Source organism: Rhamphochromis sp. 'chilingali' (genome assembly GCF_963969265.1).
Source record: "Rhamphochromis sp. 'chilingali' genome assembly, chromosome: 15".
Classification (NCBI taxonomy): Eukaryota; Metazoa; Chordata; class Actinopteri; order Cichliformes; family Cichlidae; genus Rhamphochromis; species Rhamphochromis sp. 'chilingali'.
In genome coordinates this window covers 10,570,433-10,582,901 of record NC_137942.1, presented here as the reverse complement: position 1 = coordinate 10,582,901, position 12,469 = coordinate 10,570,433, and the positions used below count along the sequence as shown (strand labels likewise).

General features: G+C 39.9%; 1 protein-coding gene across 2 annotated transcripts; it reads right to left on the bottom strand.

Annotated features, from left to right (window-relative positions):
• Positions 1–103: 103 nt before the first annotated feature.
• mgrn1b (mahogunin, ring finger 1b) lies at positions 104–7,859 on the bottom strand. Of its 2 annotated transcripts, XM_080906141.1 has the most exons (17): positions 7,502–7,859; positions 6,703–6,821; positions 6,489–6,577; positions 6,243–6,389; positions 5,522–5,639; positions 5,332–5,398; positions 4,693–4,736; positions 4,549–4,596; positions 4,082–4,150; positions 3,843–4,002; positions 3,629–3,738; positions 3,281–3,495; positions 2,788–2,899; positions 2,664–2,709; positions 2,477–2,581; positions 2,068–2,113; positions 104–1,813 (listed from the first exon to the last, which is right to left on the bottom strand). In XM_080906141.1, exons 1-16 carry the CDS (start codon positions 7,587–7,589, stop codon positions 2,073–2,075), a joined length of 1,578 nt encoding a protein of 525 aa, XP_080762267.1. In that variant the 5' UTR covers positions 7,590–7,859; the 3' UTR covers positions 104–1,813; positions 2,068–2,072. The 2 variants fall into 2 exon arrangements, with proteins under 2 accessions (XP_080762267.1, XP_080762266.1); XM_080906140.1 differs by lacking the exon at positions 2,068–2,113.
• Between the last annotated feature and the right edge of the window lie 4,610 nt (positions 7,860–12,469).

Below are 12,469 nucleotides of genomic sequence, written 5' to 3'. Positions count from 1 at the left end.
AACTTGTACATTTGTCAGCATTAAACTGTAATCTGTGAGCTCTACAGCATAATATTGTCTTAATAGAATTGTGTTCTTGAGATGATCAGCAAACAACTTGCAGTTGAAGTAATGACTCTTTCTTTATTGTTATACACATGCTGCTATACACACACGGGAAGAGACAGGTATTGATTTTACAGAGAGCCAAATACCACTTAGTGTGGAGTTATCCTGGATACCAGGTCAACAGTGGTCAGAACGGGAAGGCACAGTGTCAAGTTGAAATGGCACAGAAAAGGAGGGAGTAAAGACAAAATAAGCACGTTACCAAAAGTAAAAAAAAAAAAAGCATTCAAAGGAGTCAGAGGTTTAAGCATCTACAAATTCACATGCAAATGCGAGCCCAATTATTAAGATGCATTTGCCTTTGCATCTATTGCATTGGATGCCTTCCTTTCAAAAACACAATTGTTACGAGGAGAACCCACTTGAACCTAAACACTAATATTGAATGCATAATCAACACATGGCAATAACATAGTAAATGAACAGTTCAATTGAATATTGCTCAATAACAACATACGTTTTTCCAGTAGCATGAAGTTTGCGATACGAAAAAAAGGCTCTGTACATCAGCATAAAAAAAATCCTGTCTACGGGCTGAAACTGTTGTATACTGTGGCATTTTTAAGAACACTAATGTCCATTGCAACAAGCAGGCAACCACATTAATTCAAGGCACATAGATCTATATGCAGTGTGCTACACGTACACAACCAAGGTAAGTACAGTCGCTGCAGCCACACAAACACGTGACCCCTTTTTTTGCAGCTACATCACAGAAGCAGACACTGGCATTGCCACGGAAAAAAAGGGACTGTAGAAAGTTGCCACATATACCACGAGCACCCTTACTGTGCCACACTAAGTCAGCAAACATGTAGGTGCAGCATCTATGCTTGTAGCAGGCTTTAGCTATCTTTGAGTTCAGCTGTTAGGATGTAAATCTGTAGCTCTTTTTGATTATCAAAGTCTTAAATATTGTGCATGTTAACTGAATGTAGTTCCTTTATTTATATTTTTTTATATATTATATAATATATATATAAAAAAATGTACAATTTTAAAGGCAACTACACAGGACTCTAGTTGTAATACATAGATATATAGTTTGAAATGATAAAACCATGTGTTGATGTTTTAGACAGCAGACAGCTTAAGACATATGTCATTATATACTTTTGTTGTGAGGAATGAATTATAACTGATTTTGTTGGGAGAGCAAAATCACCTCAAATGGCCACACGGATACACAAGTAATACAAATTCTTTAGAATTTAGTGTCAAAAACTTTGATACAGCGTTAATTTAAAGTAAGTGCGCTTAAAAGCACCACCATGACAGGTAGTGAAATTTCTCTGGAATAAACAGTACTAAACAACAACTCGACGACTGAAGACCATTCGAGAGTTAATAAAAAGCTGGGGGGAGTTGATCTTTTTTTTTTAAACTTCAGTCATAGAACAAGCCATCACAAACATCTTTGCGACCGTCCAATTTCTTTTGTTTTGTCAAGAGATGCTGATGGAATAAACAGAGTCCTGCCTCACTCTTGTTAACTTCCTTTCGGGGCTGTTGTCAGCTCTGATCACGCAAGCAGAAGACTGAGCTGTGGGGGTGAAAGGAATGAAAGAGCTGGATGATCTCTGAAGCAAAGATGGGAGGAGTTAGTGGATGAGATGTTCATCTTCCATATGAAGGCTGCTCGTGGGACACAGGAGAGGCTGGCTGGAGCAGTTTGTGCTCTGACTTTTCAGGCTTTCTGATGACCCTGGGGTTGGAAAAAGGGGAAACAATCAATAGATAAGAAACATAGTTAAAAGTGAAGTTTCCTTTCAGACTTTCAGTAGGAGAACAAACTGTTCTACACCAGTTTGGCCTTGCAGGCATTTAATTGTTGATCATAACAGAACATATCACTGCTGGGGGGAGGTTTCTAGCTGTGAATGATAGCAGTGAATGTTACCATTATCATCAGTAGAGCTCATACACAGAGAAGCAGAGCAGACAGGAAAGCCTACATACCACAGTTATTCCTCCATACCAATAGAGCAGGAATCAGGACCTAGAGCTGGCCAAAGTGAGATGGTAAAAAGAGACAAGATGGCAGGGAACAGAAGAGGGGGGGTAGGTAACACACAGAAGCACCAGAGCACACACGTTAGAGGCAAAGCACACAGAATTGCAGCCTTAAAGTCCAGGGTTAAAGAAGAAAGACACTGAGCTAAAGTACCAGAGGGAATATTTAACTTCCAGTCAACAGTGACAAGTCTTCACTTTGTGAAGACCTGATTTGCTCTAAGCTTTCATCGGAAAGTACAGGTCCAAAGTTTAAGAAATGACACATCTTTCATTTTTATCACTTCTTCCTTAATTAAAAGGATCCTTGTAAGGGCTTTTTTTTGTTCTTCGTCCCAGATGGAAAATCTCTTACCTGGCAAAGACAGATCACCTGGTGGGTCACTCTCTGTTTTGGTCAAGCTACTGTGTTCACTGATGCAGTCCTGCAGAATGTCTCCTCCAGAATGCATCCTGTCCTCTGGATACCAACAAAGTCCAGAATGTCATCACTGTCACTCAAACACATGACTGTTCACTGAGAACCAAAGGAGAAAACTCACCTTCATCTGGAGACAGGGATTCTGCCACGTCCTCAGTCGCTGTGGCCTGGAAGAATAAAGGAAGGTAGGTTTTTGTCTGTACTGGTGTCAGAGCTTAATGTCAGTTAGTGAAGAAGAAGCTTACATCTGTGGGGGCGGGGCTACTGGACAGAAGAGTGTGTGGCTGAGCATCAGACATCTCCGACAGCTTCTCTTCATCCTCCTCCTGGATTGGAGACGATGGAGACCTCAGGGTGCTGGAGGGGAACAATGCAGAAAAATAAGAAATACTTAACTATACTATTAGAAGTGGTAATTTAATTATTCACGGTGACATTCATGCACAGAATTTGACTTTGACAAAAATATTCTAGCCCTTAGATAAGCCCTTGGGCCTTCAGCCTCTAACAGGCCCATTTTACATGATTATGTCAGCTCTAAATTTTCCTCTAAAAAAGAAAATTTGCTGGAGGCATAAAGATTAACTAAAAACACAGCTCTTTACAGGAAATGGATAAAGGGGTAAATCTGATTACTGGCAGAGTCTCATGGGAAATGATGTTTGACACCATTACATGCTATCCAATTTCCTACCTAAACCAGATTACTTGCAGTAAAGATTTTATGTCTTAGATTACCTGTCAGGTGACTTGCTGACTTTGCCTTTCTGCAGACTTCCATCGCTTAAATGCTCTGGAGAGCTTAACTGTCTGTTGTCCCCTCCCAGACCCCCAGAGAAATTGATGTCGTCATAGAGGGGGGCTGATGGGATGGCAGGAGACACCGAGCGCAAACCATTCAGGGCCTCTAACAGTGAGATGGGCTCGAAGCCAGGAGGAACTGAGTCTGTGCCCTGCAAAAAGTCAGTGAAAGAGAAAAGTGGATTTATTGTTGATCTTAATATTATAATAAAGATTTCAAAATTTTTTTTTTACAGTTAATGCAGTTAGGTAAGATGCACAGCTGGTTAAAAACGTATATCTTACTGAGTGCTCATCGTGGTCCATAGTCTGAGCCAGAACTGGACTAAAGGACACGGGAGAAAGAGCTCCAGGCTTTTTCCTTACAGCTCTGATCTGAAGCAAGGCTCTGAAGGCTGGAAAGCAGATACATTCATTAATGAATTCATTGATTGAATCTAAACCTGCTCATATAGCATGACACAACTTTTTTTTTTTTTAAGAAAGTAACACTTCTTACGCAGCCTGCAGATGGGGCAGTTGTTGGCCTGGTACCGCAGAGTGTCCGCACAGGAGTTGCAGAGACAAAGGTGTCTGCAGGGCAGGATAAGCGTGTCTCGCAGGTCAGACAAACAGACGACGCACTCGTTGCTGTTGTCACTGTTCTCATCATCAGATGGCTAAAGAAGAACAAAAAGGCTTACAAATCAATCACAGCCAACTTTTTCCAACATCGTGATTCTTCTCAGCAATTCCAACCTTAGTTTCTTGGTTGTTTTTGTTCTCGATTCCATAAATCTCCTGCAAGAGGTAGCTTACACGGTCCACCTGAGAAAAAAGTAAAAAATGAAATTCAACATTTAGATTTTATAAAAAAAATATCCACATATTCTTAAAAGTTTGAAAGAAAACCCATTCACTACAAATGACTGTAAATCTGTTATGTATACTTAATAACATTAAAGTAGTGCTTGTCGCTCAAATGTAGAATAAATAAATACATTCAGAGTCTAAAGCGCAGGTTTACAATCAAGTCTATTTTAGAGATTGGCACACATCTGCTCACATGCTTTCACAGGCTGAAACATCCACCTTTCACCTGCTCTTTGATAGAAACATGCCACACATGGGCTGGATAAATAACTAACGGCTCAAATATGACTTTACTCTAAACTTCAATAACTTATAATAAAACAAGACTGAAATAAAAACCTTTATAAACTTACAATTTGCTTCTGCTTCAGAGGTTTCACTGAGAAACTCCCATCAACATGCTGGGGGGGGGGGACAAGACATGTTTTAGCTCATATAAATAGTAAACATGCTCTCTACATGTTAAAATTATTTATTGTTTTTTAACATATACATACTCTTTCAAATGCTGCCAAAAGCACATGGGCATGTCCAAGACAATCTTGAAAAAAACAAAACATCAAGATTATTGAGGTAACAATTAAACTGTGATCGTAGTCCATTACTTTCAAATGTTAAAAAGGAGCCCACTGAGAGACGATTTCCAGCTTTTTAATTTTATTTTTTTGACTCCACTATAGTAGCTTTGCATGACTCAGAGTTCAAAATTATTCTATTTATCTTAAACAAGGCAGTTTAGCTTTTCTTTCTTGAAGGTCACCCTCCCTTCTAACCTTCCTCTGATTGGCTGCTCATCCCAAAAAGAAAGTTCATGGGGGTGGCTCTCCTGTTTTCACAAGAGAAAAACTGTTTGCCTGAGATGACTATATAAGGGAGATCTGCTTCCTCTGATATCATATAGAAGCAGAGAAAGGAGTCAGAAACCAAACACTTAGAGCACCTAAATGCCTAAACTTTTGGCTCACAAGAATTACCTGTACATAAACTGACCAAATTATCTAAAACTTTGGCCATGTTTGCTGTAAACATCTACAACTGTAGCATATATTAAAGACAAAATGTAAGAAAAAGTTCAACAGTCCCCTTTTTAACAGAGTCAATATTGGTATTAGTCCTGTGCAGCTCCAGCGACTTACCGTCCCCTTCATCAACCACAGCTTGGATCACCATGGGAAACACTCCTCGGTCGAGGTCGAAATTCAGCTTTAAAGGAGACAGTTACACATAAATAGAAGACATATATCAAATCAAACGTGGTGATGCAATGCTTTTTTATGTGCTAAATTAAACTGATTACAAAATGCATTAACTACTGCAAATGCTTACATCTTCTTCTTTCCATTCGCTGAAATCTATTTTAAAAGACGGCATGGAGAACTGCTGGCTCACCCCCCGCTTGTAATGCACAGTTTCAGAGGCCATCGACGGATCCTTTGGGCTGTACCTACATGTAGAAGACAGCAAAACTATCAAAGTTGACTTTGGAAATGACAGAAAAGGGAAGAAATATTCCAGTACAACCTGGAAACTTTTTGCTGCTGCACTTATACAGACATCAGCAATGAAGACTCAATGTGAACTAACACTTATATGTATTAAGAAATTCAGTACACTTTTTAAATAAAATCAAACTAAAGAAAATAGAAAACCAAGCACAACAGCAGCAGCCGCCGTCATTTTATGGATCATCTTGTTTGTTTCATAAGACGGCAACTTCAGACTATCACTTTCGTCTTTGTCTGAGTCTTATCTGGTATCCATGGTGACTGGTGGTTGCTAAGGACCCATTGCATCTATTCTAGACTTTGTGCTCTGGAGCTCAATCTCACACCCATAAAACAGCATTTAAATGTTTCTTGTTGTTACTGCTTCACATTAACATGAAGACGCTGTGTCAGAGCAGTATCAGTCTGTGTGAATGGTACAACTGATCCGCAGATGCATTTGCCCCATCTTTGTTTACTTCACACACGGCATAGATTTTTATTTAATAAGTAAAAAACCAGATGATGATTTGATTGTATTAATTGTAAGATTAAATCCTTACACTGCCATGCCATTGGAGAACTCCTCAAATGCCTGGCAGTAGAGGGTGATAGCCACTCGAGCATCAGCATCAAAAGTGAACTCCACACCATACTGGACCTTTGGTTTCCCGCCGTCCTCCGCCAGTGTGTCAGAGTCATCTTTATACCTACAATCCAGACATTTGACAAGGCTTAGGCCAATGTGACTGGCTTCATTAAAACTGTTATGGTGATGTTTCATTGTGATAGTGCCTTTATATCACTACCTGACCAAACGCAAAGAATCCTTCCTGATGTTCACCAGACTCCTCAGGGTTTTCACAGGCTCATGGGGTGCAGGTGTTACATATGGAAACTAGTGAAATAGAAGGATTTGAAATTATTGAAATAGTTCTACTGACCATTTTATTGATAAGAAATGTCAAACTGCTGTTGAAAATACAGTGCTAAACAGCAGGTTAAATAAACAACAGTTTTCACCTGCACTGGCCTATTTCCAAGAAAATTCAGGTCCATGTTTTCCCCAAAAAGGTATCCCTCTGGATGTGGCGTGTCAAATTTTTCTCCTCCCATGAAAAAGTGGCTGGCAAAATAATTCCCTGAAGGTGAGATATTTTAAAAGAAAAAGCGATGAACAGATTGGATGCACTCATGTTTAATAGTGCAGTCATTTCGGAAAAAGCAGCACAGCAACCTTGAAGCTTTAATTTTGATTCTTTTCAGCTATTTGTCAAATTTAAAATACTTCCATTATTCAGTTAATGCTAAGAAAACTAGTTTGGCAAGCAATAAAATGGTGGCTAAACTAGTTTATATACTCATCTTCACATTGTTTTTACAATGTGAAAAGATCTATATGCTATCAAACTGTTTAAAGGTTATTGCTTTAAAGGGTGAGAAACATTTGATGACATAGAGGGTCACTACGTCAACATCTATGATTCCCCAGTTCTTAAAAGTCCATCTACTCATGATCATCCTGATGAACATCAAGACTGTCTGTCTGTAATAGCCTAATAAACAGCCATCGTGCTTTATCCTCGGTGGCAGCAATGTCCGACACACCGAAAATACTGTAAATCTGACAAAAATGTTTTATTAAGTTACCGTCTATTGGTAAAAAAAAAAAAAAAAAAAATCGCAATCACATATGTTTACAATCATTATTTGTCTGCGCGGCTGACGGTCATTAGCAGAAAGCGCATTTAGACCGCACTAGTTAGGAAGATGGGGGTTTATGACGAATATGATTTCATCGGAGACATTGACGGTCATTTACCAGATTTCGGTGGAAATCGGTAAGCCGAGTTGGCTTGAATATCGATGTCTTCAACACCAGCGATTCTACGACTCAGGATGGACCCCATCTCTGCTTTCTCTGTTGGGTCGCTCGATATTAGCTCCAGTTAGCTAGCAGCGAACGATGCGTCGGCAGTTCCAACTTCCTCTGCCTTCAGTCTAGACTAACACCAAAACGATAATAACACCAAACACAAATACACGCTTTATTTATTCTAACATTTTACTCGCTCTGTTTGTTGGTGGCTACGCGGCGAAAAGGAAAACAAATCGAAACGAGCTGTTGTTTTGCCAGAGGAGAGCTAACAAAGCAGGGAGATACGCTGATTGGCTGTCGCCGAGCGTTCCGGAGCGTTCGCTCTGTGTGTAGGGACTGCCCGGAGGTCCACACGGAGCTAATTTAGTAACGAAGGGAAGGTGTCAGAGCACGGGCGTCAGCTCCAATCCAGCAAATTCAACGCTGTATGAACTACGTGTAGGAAATGTTTGACCTAGGGTTAGGGTGCTTCCCAGAGGGTCATACTGATTTCTATAAAGTTAGAAAGCAGCAACAAACTGCATTGCATGGTTACAGATTACATAAAAAAGTCTATCAAAGTAGTTGCACTTAAATTAGTCTACAGCTTGCCAGTTGACTGATATGTAGCACTTCCTAGGTCACTGATGAAGGGAATTTTCAATACAGAATCACTGAAGAAATCTTGAGATTCCTTAGCATAGTTATGATTTTTTGTGGGGTTGGTTCGTTTATCTTTTATAAAAATTTTGGTCGCCCTTTACCAGTCCCAGGCCTCTAGCTCCTTGTATAATTTTCCCATGTGTGCTTTAGAAAAAAATTATAAACGATGACAAGGCATAATGCTGCTCACTGATTGTCACCACTCTTGTCAGCTTAAAAATCTCTCCCATCAAAAGTGTTTTATTTAACTTTTTCTTTATAACATGGCAGCACAGTGTGTTGTTGGGGGCTTTTTGTCCCCTGGCAGGGTCTCCAAAGTGATCCTGGGTGAGGGACCAAAGAGGGATTCAAAAACCCCTATAAGCAGAAGATCAAGGGAACTGTTCCTGCCTGGGATAGGGTTACTGGTTACCCTCTCGGGACCCTGGAGTCAGGCCCAGCGAGGGGCAAACGTCTGGTGGTTGGGCCTCCATTGCTAAAACTGCTGCACTGAAGCTGCAGGGAAACAGGGAACCATCAGGCTGAAGAAGGAGTCTTATTGGGCTTTGTTAGCCTGTGGGACTTCAGAGGCAGCTGATAGGTACCGACAGGCCAAGAGGAACACAGCTCGAGCAGTGGTTGAAGTAAAAACTCGAGTGTGGAAGGAGTTCGGAGAGGCCATGGAAAAACACTTTTGGACTGCCTTGAAGAGATTCTGGCAAACCATCAGGCGACTCAGAAGGGGAAGTGGTACTTTACCTACATTGTGTATACCTGTGGAGGTTCTCAGTGCTCCACGTCATCGTAGTCAAAGGAGCTTGGAAAGAAAAGCGTCTGGACTTCTTTAAGTTTCTTGTGAACCCTAAAGAAGTCCAGACGCTGCTGACTTTGAAGGAAGACATTGTCGGGCTTTGGAAGGAATACTTTGAGGACCACCTTAATCCCACTGACACATCTTCTGTAAAGGTAGCAGCATATGGGGACAAGGGAGACAACTTGTCTATCTCCGGGGGTTACGCCACTGAGGCAGTTAAATAACTTCTTAGTGGCAGGGCTCCCGGGGTGGATGAGGTTAGGCCTGGGTTCCTGAAGGCTCTAGCTGTTGTTGAGCTGTCTTGGTCGGCACACCTCTACAATGTTGTGTGGAGATCAGGGGTTGTAACTCCTGATTACCAGACCTGGGTGGTGGTTCCTATCTTCAAGAAAGGGGACCGGAGGGTGTGTTCCAACTATAGGAGGATCACACTCCTCAGCCTCCCCAAGAAAGTCTTGCCAGGGTGCTCGAAAGGAGAGCCCATCCGTTAGTCAAACCTCAGATACAGGAGGAACAATGCAGTTTTTGTCCCGGTCGCAGAACACTGAACCAGCTTCACCCTCTTTAGGATACTTGAGAGGGCATGGGAGATTGCCCAACCAGTCTACATGGGTTTCCCTCGAAGTGTCTTATGGGAGGTGTTCCGGAGTATGGGGTGTCAGGCCATTCGATCATTATTCAACCGTTGCATGAGCTTTTGTCTGCATACTGTTTCTGGTGGGTGTTGGAGTCCACCAGGGCTGCCCTTTATCACACATTCTGTTCATAATTTGGTCCTCAGCTGGAAAAAGGATGGAGTCACCACTCTAGGTCAGGGACAACTTCCTGCCCCAAGCTGAAAGATTTAGGTATATTTAGGTTTATTGTAGGGTCTACCTTACAATTCAAAAGCGCCTTGAGGCGACTGTTGTTGTGATTTGGCGTTATATAAATAAAATTGAATTGAACTGAACTGAGTGGTGGTGCACTGGAAAGGCTTAAGGAGGTGGCCGGGGAGAGGGAGGTCTGGCATTCTCCGATTAGGCTGCTGCCCCCATAAGTGGAAGAAAATGGATGGATAGATAGATGGAATTTGCAAGTTAAATGGACTGGTTCATATATAGTAATTTCCTATTCAGAGCTTTATATAATATCACCTGTTGCCCTGTGACAACTGGGATAGGCTCCACCTTCAGTGCAACCCTGATTTATATAAGAAAAAGAGAATACATTGACTTTATCTTTAAACACACTCTCTCTTCTCCTCATATTTTTCACCACTGTCAGAGCAACTTTAATTTTCCTTGATATTTCCACTTGCTTCATCTTCTACCACATCTTGTTGTAACTATCTGATACACAGACAGACCTCTACAAGAATGTAGCATAGTACAGAAATGATACAAGCTGGTTCAGTTCTCAACCTTTTTGGTGCTAAAGGACATCAGAGGTCATAAAAGATCAAAGCACAGCAGAATAATAGTGAATAGTAGGGCTGGGCCATATCATACCTTTCACGGTAATACCGATATAATGTTAGGCAACGATAAATATCGCGATACAATATGGGTAAAACGCGCATGTGCAGTGCCTTTGTTTTCATACGCACATGGCAGAAAAAGCATAATGACCGAGAATGAGAAGGGCGTTGAATGAAACAGATGAACCAGAATTGGTTTGTTAAAATGGTGCAACTTCAGTGGTGTGGAACTGGTTTGGCTTTTGTCCGTCAGATACACACCAAAGCACAATTTTTGCTAGAGCATGCTAGCGGGCCGTTGTTATTACCGTGGTTTTGGGAAAATAAGTTGCTCTTTAAATCCTTTGATTTTCTGAAAAAATTGACACTGCCCCTTATAATTCTTATGTATGAATTCTGGTTGTGCTTACTGACCTCGAAACGATTTTGTGTGGTACACTGGTGCTCAAAAAAAAAAAAAAAAGTTTTAGTACGACTTTGCTAAGCTACAAACCCGCACCGCTTGATGGATTGTCAGAGCATTATGGCTATCGTAGTCCAACATAATATTACCATATTGTGTGTGTGTGTATAACCTCTTTTTAAGTTTTGTGGATATTATACATGGTTATGCTCAGGATATGTCAGCCCATTTTCACTGGAAATGCCTTTTGGTTAAACTGCCAGCAAGGAATTTGTATTTTCACTGTTAAATTTTCACTTAAACAGCTGCTTGTTTAAGTGAAAATACATTGATGTTTTTTTTTTCTTTTTTTGCACTAATAAAGTTGGGAGTTGTAAAGTATTTTGTCTCGCGTCAATTATATTGTCAGTTATATTGTTATTGCAAATTTTCAAATGTATATTGTGATAAATATTTTTGGCCATATTGCCCTGCCCTAGTGAATAGTGTAATCAGTCTATCTCTATATATATTTGGAAGTTTAAATATATATATGTCCAGATCTTTAAATGTTTATGAAACTGTAACCCTAAAATTACAGTACCTTGGTTGGGCCCAATAAAAGTGTATTAAAAATGCATTAGGGTAAATTAGATTAAATGCGTAATGATGTGATATATAAAAATCACTTTTTGTCAGCATTTCTTTAATGTGTTCAAACACAAAACTTAGAGACATATTGATAAAACTGTGAGACTGTACACAGATATCCTTATATTTTATGTTTAAATTTATACTTCATAAATTCATTGTCTGCAGGGTTTATTTAATTACCTCTCACCACACTAATAAGCCACCATAACGATAATCTATAACAACAACAACAATAATAATAATGGTTATGGTACAGGAATGGTTATGATAATGGTTATTGTACAAGGCAGAAATGGTTAAGCAAGGACTACTATTAGCACTATTAACTAAAGTTAATATTTGTAGTGCTGAGGGTTGGTTGGAGGTGATGGTCTAGGCACCTTGGGCCAGCTCTGACTCTGAATAGCTGGCGACAGAATAATAAAGCTAAAACATAATAAATATGATGTTGAATATATAATTCATAATAAAAAAGACTAGCTCACTAAACAACAATGGTGCGGTTTATTTATTTATTTTTTTACAGCATTGCCATTGTCTTTCCATTATGCCTTCACTGACACTAACATTGTCTACGTTGACTAATTGACTAACGTTGCAGTTCTCCAGTTCGACCGCAGGAGGCCAGTAAACAACGATTTTAAACACTCGAAGGTCAGCTATTAGTTTCAACTGGAATCTTCTGGCAAGCGGTAGATTGATCTCCAAATCACACAAAAAAGCTATATAGGCTTTGACTAATACATATAAACAATGAATATAATGCTGGAGTTCCACTTTCTAAAGTATGCGATGTCGTAAAAATATTGTAATCATATTTAATGCTCTAAATAATTATATAATAAAAATGTAAAAAAGTAATGGTTGTTTACATGCTATTGTTTAATATAGTTTTATTTTTGTCGTGTTATTTACAGGATAAGAAGTTAATTCGTATTTTACTTAAACAAAAGGAAACGAGCGGAATGTGACGTAGAAGTT

Excerpts from the sequence above, each read along its gene's own strand:
- mgrn1b (XM_080906140.1), bottom strand. The coding sequence starts at position 7,589 with ATGGGGTCCATCCTGAGTCGTAGAATCGCTGGTGTTGAAGACATCGAT. Across the intron at positions 5,640-6,242 it reads TTCTCCAATGGCATGGCAGT|GTACAGCCCAAAGGATCCGT; the intron begins GTAAGGATTTAA and ends TTCTACATGTAG. Across the intron at positions 4,003-4,081 it reads AAAACAACCAAGAAACTAAG|CCATCTGATGATGAGAACAG; the intron begins GTTGGAATTGCT and ends GTTCTTCTTTAG.